We start from the raw sequence: 17785 nt of genomic DNA, 5'->3' as shown, positions 1-17785 counted from the left end.
AGACAACTATCCACAAAAAGACCCAAATGACACAAACATTAACAACTATAGGTAACCGTGCGGTTATGCTTGTACTTTGTCACAGAAAAAACTGAAATAAATTTCTTTCAAATCGAAGCAAAAAATACAAATGTACCCTTTAACATTTGAAAATTGCACTCTATCTTAAGTTATTGACGAATATTTGAAATTTAGACCTCTATAAGATGTGATGTACGGCATTTCAGTTTATCATTGGTAATGATACATATCTGACAGAGAAGAAATATTCATAATTATCAGAAAGATTTCGTAAATATTGTTAGATACCACTAATCGTTCCAACAATCAAGACAACAGAGACAAACAGGGAAACAAATATGAAAATGAAAAGCTATGACTTAAGTGTTAGCATGTTCAGGGAGACGGCACCCAATTTCCAAAAAAATAATTGATGTTTTAAGGAACTGTAGAGAACACCACAGGTTTTAAAAAATGGTAGAATTCAAAACCTTGAATATGAAAGCCTCGAAATCCATGATACTTTTTCTGTGCGGTAGTTATATCTACAAAATCCAATCATGTACGCGACATATAAAACATGTATATTCATACATGTATATTTATATATTGGAAATTTATTTTTGTTTCCAAACAGAAGTATAAGGTTATGTATAAGTTCACTATAAATTGTAAATTGTCTTCCTAAAGACCAGCAAAAATAAATGGCACAAGTTCACGTAGTCATAAAAAAGTCGTATAATTTACGTTATCGAACAATTTACTGTTAAAAACTGTCAGGTCCTGGCCATGGTATATTTTGGAGAAATTATTTTTACTGATTTTTACTAAAATAAATATTTTCTGTGTGTGCCATTGCAAGAAATGGTGTTGCTAGTTATTTTGTCATATTAAAAAAAATCTCAACAAAATTTTCCCGTTTAAACTGTACTAGAAAAAAGTTTGGCATGTGAAACGGACGAAGAAATATTCTAACAAGTACAAATACCAGTCCTCCCTTTTGTGTATACATATAAGAAAACATTTCAAAGTTATTGATTGAATTCAAATCCATCACACATAATAAAGGACTTCATTCCTATCAAACACCTTTTTAATTGTTTACCAGTATATTTCTTTTAATTTTTTGGTAAAATTGTAAAGGAAATAATACTATCAAGACGTCCTTCCATAAAACTGTTTTTTCTGTTCTGACTTTTGAAGAAATTACTATTTTTCGTCCAATCGAAATGATGCATGGACATATTTTGTTTCATATTATTAGAATTATTTTCAATATTATCGGTATTAAACTTGATTATCGACATATGAAAGTTTGTCAGCATCGTCAATCTTTTTAACGTTAAAGTACCAATAGTTCGGTAACTACTCAATTAAGTTTGTCGATAACGTAGCTAATTTTGACGGTAAAGAAACACCAATTCGATCACTTCTCTGTTGCGGGCTGTATCTGAGTTGATACGTTAGGCGCGTGCATGTTCACACTATACGGACTTCATATATAGAATGTGCTCCTTACGAAGCAACTGCTCCAATAGAGTTATGACGAAGAAAGATTAAAAATGAAGCTCCGTAATATTTATGGACACCATTACGAATCGTGAATGTTTGGCTAGTCATAAAACAAGGTTCAACCCACCATATTTTATCAAAACTTATCTGTACCAATTCAGGAATATGGCAGTTTTTATCGATTAGTCTGTTTGTATGTATTTTGGCGTGGTTTTTTTTAAAGCAGTTTAGTGTTTCTTTTGTTTCGTTGTTTTTCTTTTACAGGATGTGTTTCACACGTGATTGTTTGTGACCCTGATTTGTTTCATTTAAATCGAGTTATGACTATTGAACAGCGGAATACTAATATTACCTTTAATAACAGTGATTCAACTTCAAGTAATGGTAAACGTAAATAGGTGTCAATAAAGCAATTATAAATCTACAGTCTTGTAAGATATTGATAGCATCAAATCCAGAACAAACCAAAGAAAAGTCTACAAAACTCTACACAGCAAAACTAAATATTCGACAGCACGATCCCTAATAAAACAGAAACTATCGTACAACATAACAAGTTTGTTTGGTAATCGTTACATCATAAATAAGTTCATGCAACGTGTTTAAGCTAATTTTCCGTACTAATGCCTTTATGGTAAAATACAGTTTTACCGGCATCAAAATTCAAAATTTCTTAAACAAAAACCCTTTACAATTTGCTATCACGGAAATAAATTTCAGGTGTCCCTTCAGTGCACAATAACGTTGTTCCATACATTTCTGTTCTGTCTAGTCCAAAACGGTTCATCAAATTAGTAATGAAATTCAAATTAGTTTCATCTCGAAAAAAACAACGAATTATGACCTTTCCAGAAATTGCTTTAGAAACTATTTCCCGCAGATGTAAAAATAAATGTTCAGTTAAAGTTTCTCCAATACATCCATAAACCTCTATATTGCATACCATTCCTATTGACGTACTGGCATAGTTGGCAAATGTTAGAATTCTGGTACCACTTTTCAAATTAGAACCGATAGCTGTTGTTCGTATTGTTTTGATGAGAGAAGCGTTCGATTTAATCAGTCGATACGGAACACAGTCAACAATGCAACGGCCTTCTGGGAAGAGATGACAACACACTTGTTGATTAGTCAGTATATCGGCAAGTTCGGATTCATCTATTGGTTTAGCGGAAGTAGGTGTCATATTTCCATTTGTGTTAAGTATACTTTTCAGGTGATCTACTGAGGTAATAAAATATCTGAATTCCTATAAAAAGAGTAAAGTTTTTCCGGTCAGTACAATATATTACCTGTTACAAAAAGAGAGAAGTAGCACAATAATTTACATTTAAAAAATTCAGAATGCAGCACTTGCATTTGGCAATTGTCTCAAAAAGAGACGTAACATTGGAAAGTCCAAGATTCAACGCTTGATTTTGTACTTGTTTGGCTTAATAAATATTTTGATATGAACGTCACTGATAAATCTTATGTAGACGAAACGCGCGTCTGGCGTACTAAATTATAATCCTGGTACTTTTGATAACTTTTGACAATTATGTATAAAATATGTTATTCTGTTCACAATTAAAAAACCCAACTCCTGGTACCTATGATGAGTTTATTCATTTACCATTTTTCGCATCAATGTTCAAACGGAATACTTCCGGAGTCCATATGAAGGTGCATCATAGCCTCTAAATAAGAATTAATTGCGACTGAATTGACTCAGAATCTTTAATTCGATTTATTAAATTAACTTTCAGAATAATAAGACTTCCATAGGTAACAATACATGAAATCGTAATAAAGAATTAGCATTGCATCAATTTCTTAGGACTAGAAGCTATCTAATTAATCGAAGAGATAATTACGAAAACTACGGATGGTCATGTGTCTGTTATAAACACAAGTATAAATAAATAGACAAGCACGTGCAAAAGTATTATATAATAGAAAGAAACAAAATAATTGAGCATAAGCTACAATATCTAAAGAAAAAATATATAAATATGATTTAGATTGGTTCAATCATGAATAAAACTGAAATAATAAAATACGCATTCGGATTTAGCAGCCATTTTGGTACACTTTTGTCAAAATATGCATTGACACATCGCTAATTGATAATGCACTTGCAAGTGAATAATTCGACCTCGTTTAAGTCTTATTCATGTGACCTTTAATTAAACCTAATAACTAAAATTCGTTTCACAATGTTGTGCCGTGTTCAGTGATTAAAAGGAAAATCAAAAAGAATATCAATATTGAAAGTGAAAGTGAAATAAAGGCAATTTCATTGACTCATTTCCTACATTTTGTTGAGCAGAATATTAATTTCTTCCTTTCTTATGCCACACTAAAACTTTTTTTTTTAGTTTTGATAATTGTGTCATCCATTTTCAAAAACTTATTCAAGCGTCTTAACAATTTTAATTGTGGATGTAATGAATTTTTTCAAAGAGACTGGTTAAAATCAACGCATTTCTGACTTAATCTTATTAATAACAATAAACCAGGTTTTCCCTCTGATATAGTTGTACAAATTACAGGTCTTTAGTTAGTGCAGAGATAGCATTAACTCTGTTGGCCAAATAACACGCGAAAATAAATTATATGTGCTCAGAAAGTCATTTTCTTTAAAAAGCCACCGTATGGCAAATATATCAAGTAATCAATATAATTTCTCTAATTCTTCGTCAAGTTATCCCTTTCTGCACCCATTGCATATTTTTTTTAATCATCGTGTAATTCGATTGATCTCAGTACTTCATTGGTTAAAATCCGATTATGACGTCGAATTTTCTTGCTTTCCTCTGAATTTTCAATTGTGACGGCATGAAAAAAAGGTGACGTCACATAGAAAGAACACATCTTTTTGAAGATCATTCGAAAAGAAGGGATACGTTTGTCTGCATACTGTTAGAAAATCATTAGAGAAACAGATTCCACCACCAAATATCATGCAATACGATATTTATCCTTTCTCGACAGTTAAATTTTAAATAATTAAAACGCTCGGGCAAATCTCGCGTTTTAAATTTGAAAATTTAACTGTCTCGAGTGGATAAATATCGTATTACACTCGATGCAGTGGTAGAATCTATATGTAAAAATTTGTTTTTTCTTACCATCATAAGAATTTTTTCTCTTCTTCCGTCCCTAATTTGATCGAATATTGCTTTAACATGTCCTCCAGCAGTTACTGCTATTTTATCATATTTACTGTTTTTTATTGTATTTCTCAACAACATATGTAGTAATCCCATTCCCGCATACTCTTTGTTTGTCCTTCCTGCTCTAGGTACTACTGTTCTCCCATTATCAACTACAAAACTCAAGACAAAACTAGCCTAAAAATAGAAAATAACAAGTTTGAGATTTCCAAAAAAACAAGGGTTATTTTGGTAGTACCTTTTATATTTTCCTTAAAATACTTAAAGGGTAGGGTGGAAATAGGCATGTAGAAATGTTATACATGTATGATTTAGGATATACCTCTTTTTAATGATGTAAAAATATAAAGAAAGCTGTGAAAATTGCAAAATTTAGTTGAACAGATAGGGATTTTCAATTGGTGGTCTTACACCTATAACCAACTTTTGACTCCTGATTATACATTTTTTCGACAGGTTTGACATCCTGGTACCAAGTCATGTAAGGCAGCAACCATTTGATTTTCGTCGGGGTGGGGTGGGGGGGGGGGGGGGGGGGGGGGGGCTATGGATTACTTTTGAAAAAAAAGTTTGTTTCCAGTTTTTGGAGAACAAAATAATTTGTTTTTGACCCTGAGAAAAAAAAATTGTTTGTTTCACCCTCAGCTGCCATATATGTAATGTTAAAATTAATTGAAAGAAAAAAATTGTTTTCGACTTATCAGGAAAAAAAAATTGTTTTTCGCCCTGATGACTTCGTTGTGTAAAGAAAATGTACTGTACAGTGAATTAACTTCTAAAATCGTACCGATTGAAAGCTTGATTTTACTTCTCTCACGATTTTACTTCTCTTACGTCTTGACTTGGTACCATGTGTCCAACCACAGAAAAGGTAATATGTCTACATATTGTATAATCCGGTGTCAAAAGTCGGTGATATGAAAATAGTCTATTAGGAAACAGATCACACACAGTCAGAATAAAAGGATATTATATTTTAATTAAATTGTTAAACATTTATCAGTCACAATTTTCACCAGTCTCCATTGATTAACATATTAAGTAAAAGTTACCTCCATTAGGACACATCCATTTGTTATATTATATAATGACAATGGCTAGACATCGGTTTGATATCAGTCAATAATTATTCAATTATAAGGCGTTTTAAACTTGCATCTTGTGTATTGAACATTTTAGCGATATCTTTCAGTGATCGGTGTAAATTATCGCAACTTAATGACTCCATTCACTGAACTTATTTATATCATTGTGTATATGGAAGACAGATTCATTTTTTTTGGTTTGATGAAGAAAGCTGTCGCTGGAGATATATTATGACTACCAGTGTAGAATGAACCAAAGCATTTAGAGCAAATCTGACGGGAGTAAAATTGTTAATCAGGTCAAGATCTGTCTGCCATAAAATTTTCAGATGGATCGGACAACCCGCTGTTAGGTTGCTGCCCCTGAATAAGTCATTTTAAGGAAATTTTGCTGTTTTTTGTTATTATCTTGAATATTATTATAGATAGAGATAAACTGTAAACAGCAACAATGTACAGCAAAGTAAGACCTAAAAATAAGTCAACATGACCAAAATGGTCAATTGACCCCATAAGGAGGTATTGTCCTTTATAGTCAATCTTTTACAATTTTCATAAAATTTGTAAATTTTAACTAACATTTTCGACTAAAACTTTAAGGCCAAGTTCAATATAGATAGAAATAATTGTAAGCAGCAAGAATGTTCAGTAAAGTAAGATGTACAAACACATCACTATCTCCAAAATTCAATTTTGTCATGAATTTATCTGTGTCCATTGTTTAATATGCACATAGACCAAGGTGAGCGACACAGGCTCTTGAGAGCCTCTAGTTCTAACTTCGCGTTACTACCAGTGTATATAAACAAATTACTCACAAATTTACCATCAACAACAGCTGCATACGCTTCAACATTAGGCATATCAAGTAACATGTGAAAGTAATCCGGAAGATAGTCAGTTCCCCCGTAGATTTGACCCGGTGGAGTTATAGCGCATACTTGATCATAATCATCCTTTGTTACACGGACAATCTTTATACTTCGAGTACTCATCTCAACATTTGATGACAATGAAATCTGCAAAAAAGTAATATTACACAAAAGATTAGGGATAGAATGTAGCATATTATATGATCTAGATTTGATATGTGTATTAACTGAAGTACAAGCGGAACTCACGGTAGGTAGAGTGTCTGGCTAGGATCGTGTTTTTTCGAGTGATTTGGTCCATTTTGTTCGAGTAATAAATCATGCGATAAGTTCAAATAACGAATATTTCGTAATAATAACAGTGTTTAACACTACTACCCATCTGATATTGAATACTATATATAGATATGTTTTGATCAACAAAGAAGCTCAGTTTTCTTGTCTTTAATAAAACAAAATAGTGTTTGTTATTGTCCGGGTTTTTTTCGAGAGCAAATATGAAAGCGTCCGGGTTTTTTGATAAATGGTCCGGTTTTTATACAGAAAATTCGAAGGTATTCTAGACTTTAAAAAATGACTTTTTTTCTAGTTTATAACTTCAATTAAGTGAAGGACAATGTCATATACTACCAATAAGTCATCAAAAACATATCAAAATGAATCTTTTTTTCAATTTAATGCAAGTATTCCGTTTGGCGAGCGTTTTATAACTACTTTCCAGTGTTCATTAAAAAGCTATTGTAGGACTACTTTGCTCTACACTGATTTAAGGTTATATGTGTGCAGGTGGTTATTAAAGAAGAGGGTTTATTTAATCAGTATTGGAAAAGTGGTATTTTTAGATATTGATTGGTATAAAATGGATGTACTTTAGGAGAATGCGTTATACACCCATGCTTTAAAAAAAAAAAAACATTTCTTGTTGAAAATTAAAACAATTATAAATTAAGAAACGACTCTTGAGGTGTGCCTTTCTGGAGGTGTGCCTATATTGTCAGAAGTTTTACCATGGTTCTTACGAGTTAACATATAGATAATGCACTTTTGTAAACATTGTATAGGCACATTGTTTAGCATAGCAAATCGTGCAATTTGCAGAGTAACAAAGCAATAAACATGTATTAATAATTGATATTTCAATATTGAATTTATCTGTGAAATGTATGCATAATAAAACGGACATGAAATAATGACAGAGTCAGTTGATCGGAAATGAAATACATATAGTTATTTTTTCGGCTTTTGATGTCTTATCCTGGACGAAAAAAATCTGTAATTCTTTATCTCATTTAAGCCGATAGCTGTTGCTGTATCTCAGCCTCATTATAATGCAACCAATCAGAACCTATAAGTGATAAGTAATATATTCAAGATGGTGTGTATTTCGACTGAAAAAAAATAGCTCCGCACCGTGATGCGAAGCAAAAACATAAAAATCACACACAAAAATTCCACCCCATTTTTATTGCCATTGAACACAATGAGAATGAGACAAATGTCCACAAGAGACCAAAATGACACAGATATTATCAACTATAGGTCACCGTACGGCCTTCAAACCCATACCGCATAGTCAGTTATAAAAGGCCCCGATATGACAATGTTAAACAATTCAAACGAGAAATCTAACAGCCTTATTTATATAAAAAAAATGAACGAAAAACAATTATGTAACACATAACAAACGACAAACACTGAATCACAGGCTCCTGACTTGGGACAGACACATACATAAATAATGTGGCGGGATTACACATGTTAGCGGGATCCCAACCCTCCCCTTATCTGGGACAGTGGTATAACAGTACAACATAATAGATATAGGAAGATGTGGTGTGAGTGGCAATGAGACAACTCTCCATCCAAATAACAATTTAAAACAATGCACGGCCTTCAACACGGAGCCTTGGCTCACATCGAACAACAAGCAATAAGGGCCCCAAAATTACTGTTGTAAAACCATTCAAACGGGAAAACCAACGGTCTAATCTATTATATAAAAAAACGAGAAACGAGAATGACGTACACATTACATAAACAAACATCAACTATTGTGCATCAGATTCCTAAGAATCATCAGGTTCCATAAGAACGAACTACATGTATAACAAGAACTATCTTTAAAAAAGATATCTGTTTCGAACGATACCATGAACAACATTGTAATGTCTTGATTAATATTTATTTTTTCCTCTTTTTATACACTTTTCTTTTATTGAAAAAAGTTATCATGGTGTTTAGTTGCTGTATGACCAATTATTATATTTGCATAATCAGACTCCTCCTCAGAATTGTAGCATTTAGACATTTTTGGTTTCCATTTCTTAAACAATAAAATAAATAATATAAGATACAAGAAATTTAGATAATGAAATATCTTAGATGAACAAACATACATCTCATCTTATACAAAAGAAAAGAGGGACGAAAGATACCAAAGGGACAGTCAAACTCGTAAATCTAAAACAAACTGACAACGCCATGGCTAAAAATGAAAAAGACAAACAGAAAATAGTACACATGACACAACATAGAAAACTAAAGAATAAACAACACGAACCCCACCAAAAATTAGGGGTGATCTCATGCAGGTGCTCCGGAAGGGTAAGCAGATCCTGCTCCACATGCGGCACCCGTCGTGTTGCTTATGTGATTACAAATCCGGTAAATAGTCTAATTCGGTAGGTCAAATTCATGAAAGTGAAGGGGATTGTAGTTACGACATAAGGAACACATCCGATATCATTTTTGAATCGTTTATTCCATAACTGTCAACCAACTCGTGATGGCGTCCGTAAAATTTACGAAGGGATGATTTCAACTTCACCATTTGGAACTCTTGGTTTAATAGCTTCCTTGTGAGCAGTAACCCTCTATCAAGAAAGTCATGATAGAAAATGCAAGCACGGGAATATCGTATCAATTGGGAGATATATACCCCGTATGCAGGTGCTGCTGGAATGTTGCTACTTAGAAATGGAAAGTTCACAATTGGAAAGCTGAAATCATCTCTTTTGTCGTAAAGTTTTGTCTTCAACCGACCCTCATTGTCAATTTTTAGATGTAAGTCAATATATGTATGTACGTCTCAATTCGAATTGTCTATGCTTATGTTCCGGACCATTAGTAGTATGACCATACGCGTATGGTCACGACCATATGCGTATACTCATATGGTAAAACTGTACGCGTATGGTCGGACCATATGAAAGATATAGGAAGATGTTGTATGAGTGCCAATGAGACAACTCTCCATCCAAATAGCAATTGATAAAAATAATTAATTATAGGTCAAAGTACGGCCTTCAACACGGGGTCTTGGCTCAAACCGAACAACAAGCTATAAAGGGCCCCCAAAAGGACTAGTTATAAACCATTCAAACGGGAAAACTAACGGTTTAGGGCTGGATGGGGTAGAAAAAAAGGAACATTTTAAACGAAAGATATATTTATTTTACTTGGCGAAACAAGTAATAAATTGGCAAAAAATATATTGTTTTGGCGTAAAAGTGGCGAAAAAAATATTGCCCAAGGGGAAATCCAATTTGGGACCATATAGGAATACATTAGAAACGATTCAACAAAACAATAAACCTATCTATGACAATGACGGTTACATGAAATGTGTTAATTGTATAGTTCAAAGGCTACCCAAAAACAGCACAAGTTACAAGTTGAGTCTTTCAATAAATTGTCTTAATCTGGGTGTATCTGTTTTCTGTCCGTCTCTAGTATCAATTATTAGACTCTTTATCATATCAACTTTTTTTTGTCAGTTAGTTAAACAGTTGAACTCTAACTTGTTAAACAGTTCATTAAGACATTTTTGGAAGTTACCTTCCAAGTCGACATCTAACTGTTCATTAATAGTTATCTCATGAGATCCAAATACTTAATATATGGTCCGAAACACTCTCACATTAGATTGTTGAAATCACGGATATATAATGTACATACAATTTATAAGATGAGAGAAAAAGAATAGATACAAATGAGCGATACTTGTTTCATGATAAAATTCAAGTATTGTTAAACCATGTGCCTTGAAAGTAATAAAATTTAGCCTTTATTTTATAGTTTTTAAACGTAAACACATTACATTTGTAGCTATAAGAAATGTGTATAATCACTCGATAAAAAGGACACTCGAAAAAGCCCGGACCGCTCTCGTAAAAACATGGACATGAAAAATTGAAGTTAGTCTCAAAAAGTCGGTTTCAATGCAATAACAATAGTTTTTGTAAAGTGTCTGTATATCTAAGGAGATTCCATGTACAAACGTATGCATTTCCGTCGACATTTGCATTGATATGTGTAAGAAAATGGCTTTATTCTGTATTTTAGAATGAAGCATTTTAAGGCTAAACTTAATTTTTTAAACGAAAAGCAATGTCAGAATGATACTTTCTTTATATCTCAAATACTAACATATCATGTATATAACCTTATAAACTCAAGCTTCTATATCACGTCTTGTTAGAAAAGAAGTCTGTTTATTTACATTTTTGATCATATTCACTCGAAAAAAAAGTGGTCACACTCGAAAAGGACCGACCAAATCACTCGAAAAACCACGATCCTAGCCGGACACTATACCTACCGTGATACTGTTACAATGCTGCATTTATCGAATAATACTTACTTTATATATCCTACGCAAATGTCAATCTATTTTTGAATCAGGCAGTTGTAAAAACTTGACAAACAAAACCCCACTGAAGTGTGCATTGAACTTGTTAAAGATGTACTAGCTACGAGATATATAAAAAAATGTAAAATATTTGTTTTTGTTCACTCATAAATGAGAGTGAATAATATTTCGCTTTAAGCAGAAATTATCGTTCATTTCTGTTAAAATATTAAGTTAAGAAACATCGATGATGAAATATTTGATCTCAAGTGAATAATTCGACCTGATTGAATCTGTTTTAATATGAACTTCAATTTAACTTTTTAAGTTATAAATGGTTTACGCATGAATTGTGCGTGTTCAGTTATTCAAAAGAAAAAGAATGTCAATGTTGCAAGTGAAACAAATAAATCATTTAGTTGACTATTTCGATCAACAAATATATGTTTTAGTATTTTATGAAAAGGGGGGACGGTTATAAATCAAATATTATAATTTGAGTCAAATCTGTGAACATGAAATTGGGAACCAATGCCCCTTTAATTCATGTTCAAAATGTATAATGGTGCACGATTAAAAAATCGTTTCCTGTTCTGGTATTTCAAGTTTTGATTTGGCTAAGGTGCAATAGAAACTCCGTAATTTGATGTCATTCTAACTATAGGTTTCTCATATCACTATCCTTCAAAATAGGAAGGTGGGGTCGTTGGTTTTCTTCGCGCATTTACTGCCATGTTGTGAAATTCTTCTAAATTGCCTGAGTGTTCTGAAGACTGACACTTAAAATATAGGATGGGTTCAAACCAGTTTTGAACAACGTTTCGTATATAAAATGTTTATATATAGTATTGCAAAACTACGATGAAGTTGTGGAAAACTAATACACACATAAACTCAAGTTTTATGCGATTAGGTGACTGGCATTGTTTCAAGTGATGATGTGCCATTATGGTATTTCAGTGATGTTATTAAAAGTGAATTAAAATTGTTTTGTACTTTACCGTCTTAAAAATACACACAGGTGAATCTTGAATCCATGTCAGTGAATACAGATATATATTTAAGTTATTGGTCACATGATAATCAATGTAACGATCCAGTGGTTGTTTACTATCAACACTTGTTTGTATTTATATTAAGCACATGTTTTCTGTATATATACACGGGTGTCATTCGGTTTATCGAGAGAAATGATCGTGAAAGAATATCCAACGGTGGTCAAGTATTGAGAGACGATCGTGAAAGTTCTGGTAACGGATCGTGTAAATTCTAGTTCATAATCTTTGAAAAAATCGCTTAATTTTCAAAACGCGGACCAAATCCGAACAAAAAAATATGTCTGTCAAACTGATAGAACACCCTCAACATAACTGTGAAAGAAAATAAAGAAAATATGAAGTACTTTTTGAAAAAAACACAAAGGCGCAATGATGTGTGTCCATGCAATTAAATACACATAACACGCCTTTTGTACCTATAATGGTCATATTTCAGAATATCATGATATATTTGAAATTTAATTTTTGGTGTATCTGATAGTACAGTAAAATTAAAGTATGTTCTTCCATTAAAAGCGTTAATTTGTTTATGAAAACCTTGAATTTGTTGAATTTCCATCAAACTTGATCGTGAAAGATCAGGCAACGTATTATTTCAATCGTGAAAGAAAATGCGTGACCAGACTTAATACTAGTAATCAGAAATCAGGATTTCCTTTACCATTTGATAAATCTGCAAGTGGTTGAAGCCTGTAATTATTTTGATAAGGATGAACATTAAAGCTATAATCTTTTTTTCTTTTCAACACTTTACCTCGAAAGTTAAACTAGTCTAATAGGATATAAAGAGCCTGTGTCGCTCACCTTGGTTTATATGAACATTAAACAAAGGACGCAGACGGATTCATGACAAAATTGTGTATTGGTGATGGTGATGTGTTTATACATCTTTCTTTATTGAATATTCTTGCGGCTTACAGTTATCTCTATCTATAATGAACTTGGCTCAGTAGTTTCAGTGGAAAATGTTAGTTAAAATTTACAAATTTTATGAAAATTGTTATATTGAATATAAAGGACAATAACTCCTCAGGGGGCCAATTGACCATTTTGGTCATGTTGACTTATTTTTAGGTTTTACTTTGATGTACATTATTGCTGTTTACAGTTTATTTCTATCTATAATGATATTCAAGATAATAACAAAAAACGACAAAATTTCCTTACAATAACCAATTCAGGGGCACTAACCTAACAACAGGTTGTCGATCCATCTGAAAATTTCAAGGCAGATAGATCTTCACCTGATAAACAAGTTTACACCTGTCAGATTTGCTCTATAATTTATGCTTTGGTTTTTGAGTTATAAGCCAAAAACTACATTTTATCCCTATGTTCTACTTTTAGCCGTGGTAGCCATCTTGGTTGGTTGGCCGGGTCACGCCACACATTTTCAAAAATTGATACCCAAAAGATGATTGTGGCCAAGTTTGGATTAATTTGGTCCATTAGTTTCATAGGAGAAGATTTTTGTAAAAGATTAATTAGATTAATTTATGAAAAATGGTTAAAATTGACTATAAATGGCAATAACTCCTAAAGGAGTCAACTGACCATTTTGCTGTTTACAGTTTATCTCCATCTATAATAATATTCAAAATAATAACCGAAAACAGCAAAATTTCCCTAAAATTACCAATTCATGGGCAGCAACCCAACTGTTTGAGTATATTTGTTCCACCTAACCAAAGTTCCAGTAGAAACTTTGTTATAAACAATGCCATAATACCTGTACCTGACGGAACAAATATTCTATACTATACTAGTCAACAAAAGAAACGATACACGACTTTGAAATAAAATTGATCAAAAAGTATTAATTATAAAACAAAATGAGATACACTATTTTAAAAAGCTTGCATTTGCAATGCATGCACATGTGATAATGAAAATCAAAACTTGTCAAAGTATCTTAATTCCGTGTAAATGATCATAGGGTGCAAATTAGTTTTGCGGAAAGTTGAATAAAAAATCGACATAAAATTTTCTAAGTACTGAAAAAATTTCAAATTAGTTAAAAAATATTCAATATGCTTTTACAAGTTATGTTCATGTTGTAACTAATGGGTTGATAGATTGTTCTTTCAATTTTTTGGGGAAAAAAAGTGTTTTTTGAAATCTCAAAAATGCAAATTTTTTTTTTTTATTTTCGTCTTAAATCTATAATAGTTTAGATTTGAAAACAACACACAGTAAATTTGGCACCTTTCGGATTAGTTTTAAGCTTGTTACCACTTTTTGAATATCACTTTACACATACTGTCTATGGTAAATCAGTTGATACTGTATACATTTTAACGATTTCTCGTGGAGCCGAACTTTGCTTAACAAATAAACGAAGAAACTGTTTGATTTTTAAAAACAAATTGATGGCAAACACTGTCTTTACCTTCAAATGAGATGTTGGCATCATGAGTTGGAACTTCTGTTTTTAAAATTGTCGTTTTTTGTCAATTTTGTAAAAAAATAAGAAAATGCAAAAAACAATTTTTTTTTTTTAAACGGATTTATCTTTCCATGATGATTAAGTATAACTACCTTCAATATTGGTCCAATGAACGGAAAACTGTATCCTGAATTTGAAAAAAAAGTCTTGTGTCTCTTTTGTTGACTAGTATATTTATTCCGTTAGAATCATCTACTGTAATATTTATTCCCGTGGAATTAATATTCCAGAATATTTGTTCCATCTGGAAATTATATTATGAAGGAACTTCTGTTCCGTGACACAACAACTGGTTGTCGGATTCATCTGAAAATTTCAGGGCAGATAGTTCTTGACCTGATAAACAATTTTAGCCCCAATGTCAGATTTGCTCGAAATGCTTTGGTTTTTGAGTTTTAAGCCAAAAACTGCATTTTACCCCTATGTTCTATTTTTAGCCATGGCGGCCATCTTGGTTGGTTGGCCGGGTCACACCACACATTTTTTTTAAACTAGATACCCTAGTGATAATCTTGGTTGGTTGGCCAGGTCACGTCACACATTTTTTATACTAGATACCACAATGTTGATTATGGCCAAGTTTGGTTTAATTTGGCCCAGTAGTTTCAGAGGAGAAGATTTTTGTGAAAATTAACGACGACGGACGACGACGGACGACGACGACGACGGACGCCAAGTGACGCCCTTTGAGCCAGGTGAGCTAAAGAAACTAAACTAATAACGTGTCTAAATAAGTGTGAAAGATTCAGCTCTGTTAATCGGTCTAGTGCACTTCAGGCAGAACGACACTAGTTAGCAAATAATATGGATCTGCAACGTTTAAACCAAATGTTTTGTTATCCATCAAACAAAAAATCATAGCAAAAAAAAGCCTATTTCATTTGTAATTTTGGATTAAACGATAACCAACATTTCGTGCAACAGCACTTTTTAAGTTCTTTATAAATAACACAGATAAGGATTAATTTAACTATATAGGAAATACTATAGAATACCAAAGCGCAAATGTTGTCATGTCCTGTTTGCTTTATTTATGATAGTATATTTGTTGAACGTCTAAAATATCAAGGGTTTTACTAGAAGTGTCAAATGCGCTTAAGATTGTCAATGTTTCATAAAAAAGGTCATGGTCAGATGAACCATGCCATACAGATCTCTACAAATTTCACGTACACCAAATAAATGTGTTCCGATCCTTACAGTGCCATAGAAACTGACAATTGTAAAAGTTATGCTGGGCCAATTAATTCGGAACATAAGGTCAAAAGTATATGAACCCTGACCGATAGCCAGCCATAGACATCTTACTATCATTTAAAATAAATCAAACACAATTGAAGTCATCATGGTCATATAAAATGCAGACAGACATGTACACCATACACGAAACACCTTGTCGCTATAGCATACAGGTACAAAATGTATATTTTCAAAAGGCAAAACAACATAAAACAAACATTGCCGAATGATGCATGATAATAAGTTCAATGTTGGTTAAAACCTTGCACACGTCGAAAATATACACCTTACAATCAGAACAACAGACAGTTATCCTAAAGCTTAACGAATCCTCGATACGGACTTGACCACTAAAATGAATCTTCATTCATGAAATAAGGCTAATTCAGGGTCAGGTGAATCCTGTCTGCCGGACATTTAGTATAGGATCCAATATACAAAATATGGGTATCCTATGACTCATGATAAGTGAGTACTTCACATGACAATAAAAAAACTTGATCCTTCAATCATCCAACTATTTTGCAAACAACATGTTCACAAATGCCCAAAAATAATTTTTATGTATTTGCGCTTCTGGCGTACTAAATTATAATCCTAGTACCTTTGATAACTATTTACACCACTGGGTCGATTCCATTGCTGAAGGACGTTTCGTCCCCGAGGGTATCATCAGCCCAGTATTCAGCACTTCGATGTTGACATGAATATCAATAATGTGGTCATTTGATACACATTTCTTGTTTACAAAACTTTGAATTTTTCGAAAAACTAAGGATTACCATATTCGTATTTGGTACAACTCTTTGGAATTTTGGATCCTCTATGCTCTACGACATTTTATTTGTTTGGCTTAAACCTATTGAGGATGTTGACCTATCTAGCCTTTTTCAATATCAATAACAAATATCAATTATCATATAATTGAAAGATAATGCGAACGTCTTCGTAGCATCAGATCTTTCACGATCCTTTTCACGATCTTCATAAATGCGGTACGTGATCTTTCATGCTCCAAAAATCAATTTTGTGTAGATAGTTCTTTATTTACTAAGTTTCAGATTATATTTATACAAAACAACTATGAAAATCGTTTAATTAATTCAAATATAATGCCCTTCTTCTGATAAACGTTGATCATCTAGTCGAATTTGTGAAAAAATTGTGTTTATTTACATTTTTTATGTCAATGAAATGTCGAGAAGCAATCTGCATTTTGTCGTTTTGTAATAACTATGTACTTTTGAAACTGGATATTCTGACATACTGATCATAATGTTGAACCATTTTGATAAACAGTTTCATTTTGTCGTAAATGTGTCTGTGTAATTTATTAAATAAGAATATTTACTTAACTTTCATATGTCTTCTCGATAAAATGTCTTTCACGATCCGTTACCAGAACTTTCACGATCGTCTTTCAATACTTGACCGCCGTTAGATATTCTTTCACGATCATTTCTCTCGATAAACCGAATGACACCCGTGATATATGTCTGTTATGGTTGAAAGGCAAATAATACGAATTTTAAGGGTATAAACTGTGAAAAATAGTATTAAGCATTCAATTTACTTTATACTTATAACAGGATGGTATCCAGTTGAAATTAAACAAAAGAAATAGAACTTCTGACTGATTAGAATAGGGTAAGCAAGGCCAAGTTAGTATATTTGAAATGTTAATACCTGTTTGTATGGCATGGGCTATGACAATTAAAATGTTAGAATAAATTAGAAGCTTTTGCATCTAATACATACTGTGGAATACCAATTCAATTCAAGAAT

General features: G+C 32.4%; 1 protein-coding gene across 1 annotated transcript in view; it reads right to left on the bottom strand.

Annotated features, from left to right (window-relative positions):
- Positions 1–1870: 1870 nt before the first annotated feature.
- The window catches only part of LOC134696656 (probable N-acetyltransferase 16), a 31920-nt gene continuing 16005 nt past the window's right edge, over positions 1871–17785 (bottom strand). The window contains exons 2-4 of the mRNA XM_063558571.1: positions 6574–6774; positions 4626–4847; positions 1871–2761 (exon numbers count right to left, since the gene is read on the bottom strand). Of these exons, the coding sequence (XP_063414641.1) occupies positions 2201–2761; positions 4626–4847; positions 6574–6750 (960 nt within the window). The 5' untranslated portion in view covers positions 6751–6774 and the 3' untranslated portion in view covers positions 1871–2200. The remainder of the gene's footprint in view (positions 2762–4625; positions 4848–6573; positions 6775–17785) is intronic.

Source organism: Mytilus trossulus, chromosome 14 (assembly GCF_036588685.1).
Source record: "Mytilus trossulus isolate FHL-02 chromosome 14, PNRI_Mtr1.1.1.hap1, whole genome shotgun sequence".
NCBI lineage: Eukaryota > Metazoa > Mollusca > Bivalvia > Mytilida > Mytilidae > Mytilus > Mytilus trossulus.
Note: the sequence above shows the minus strand (reverse complement) of the source record. Positions and strands in the feature narration are given on the sequence as shown.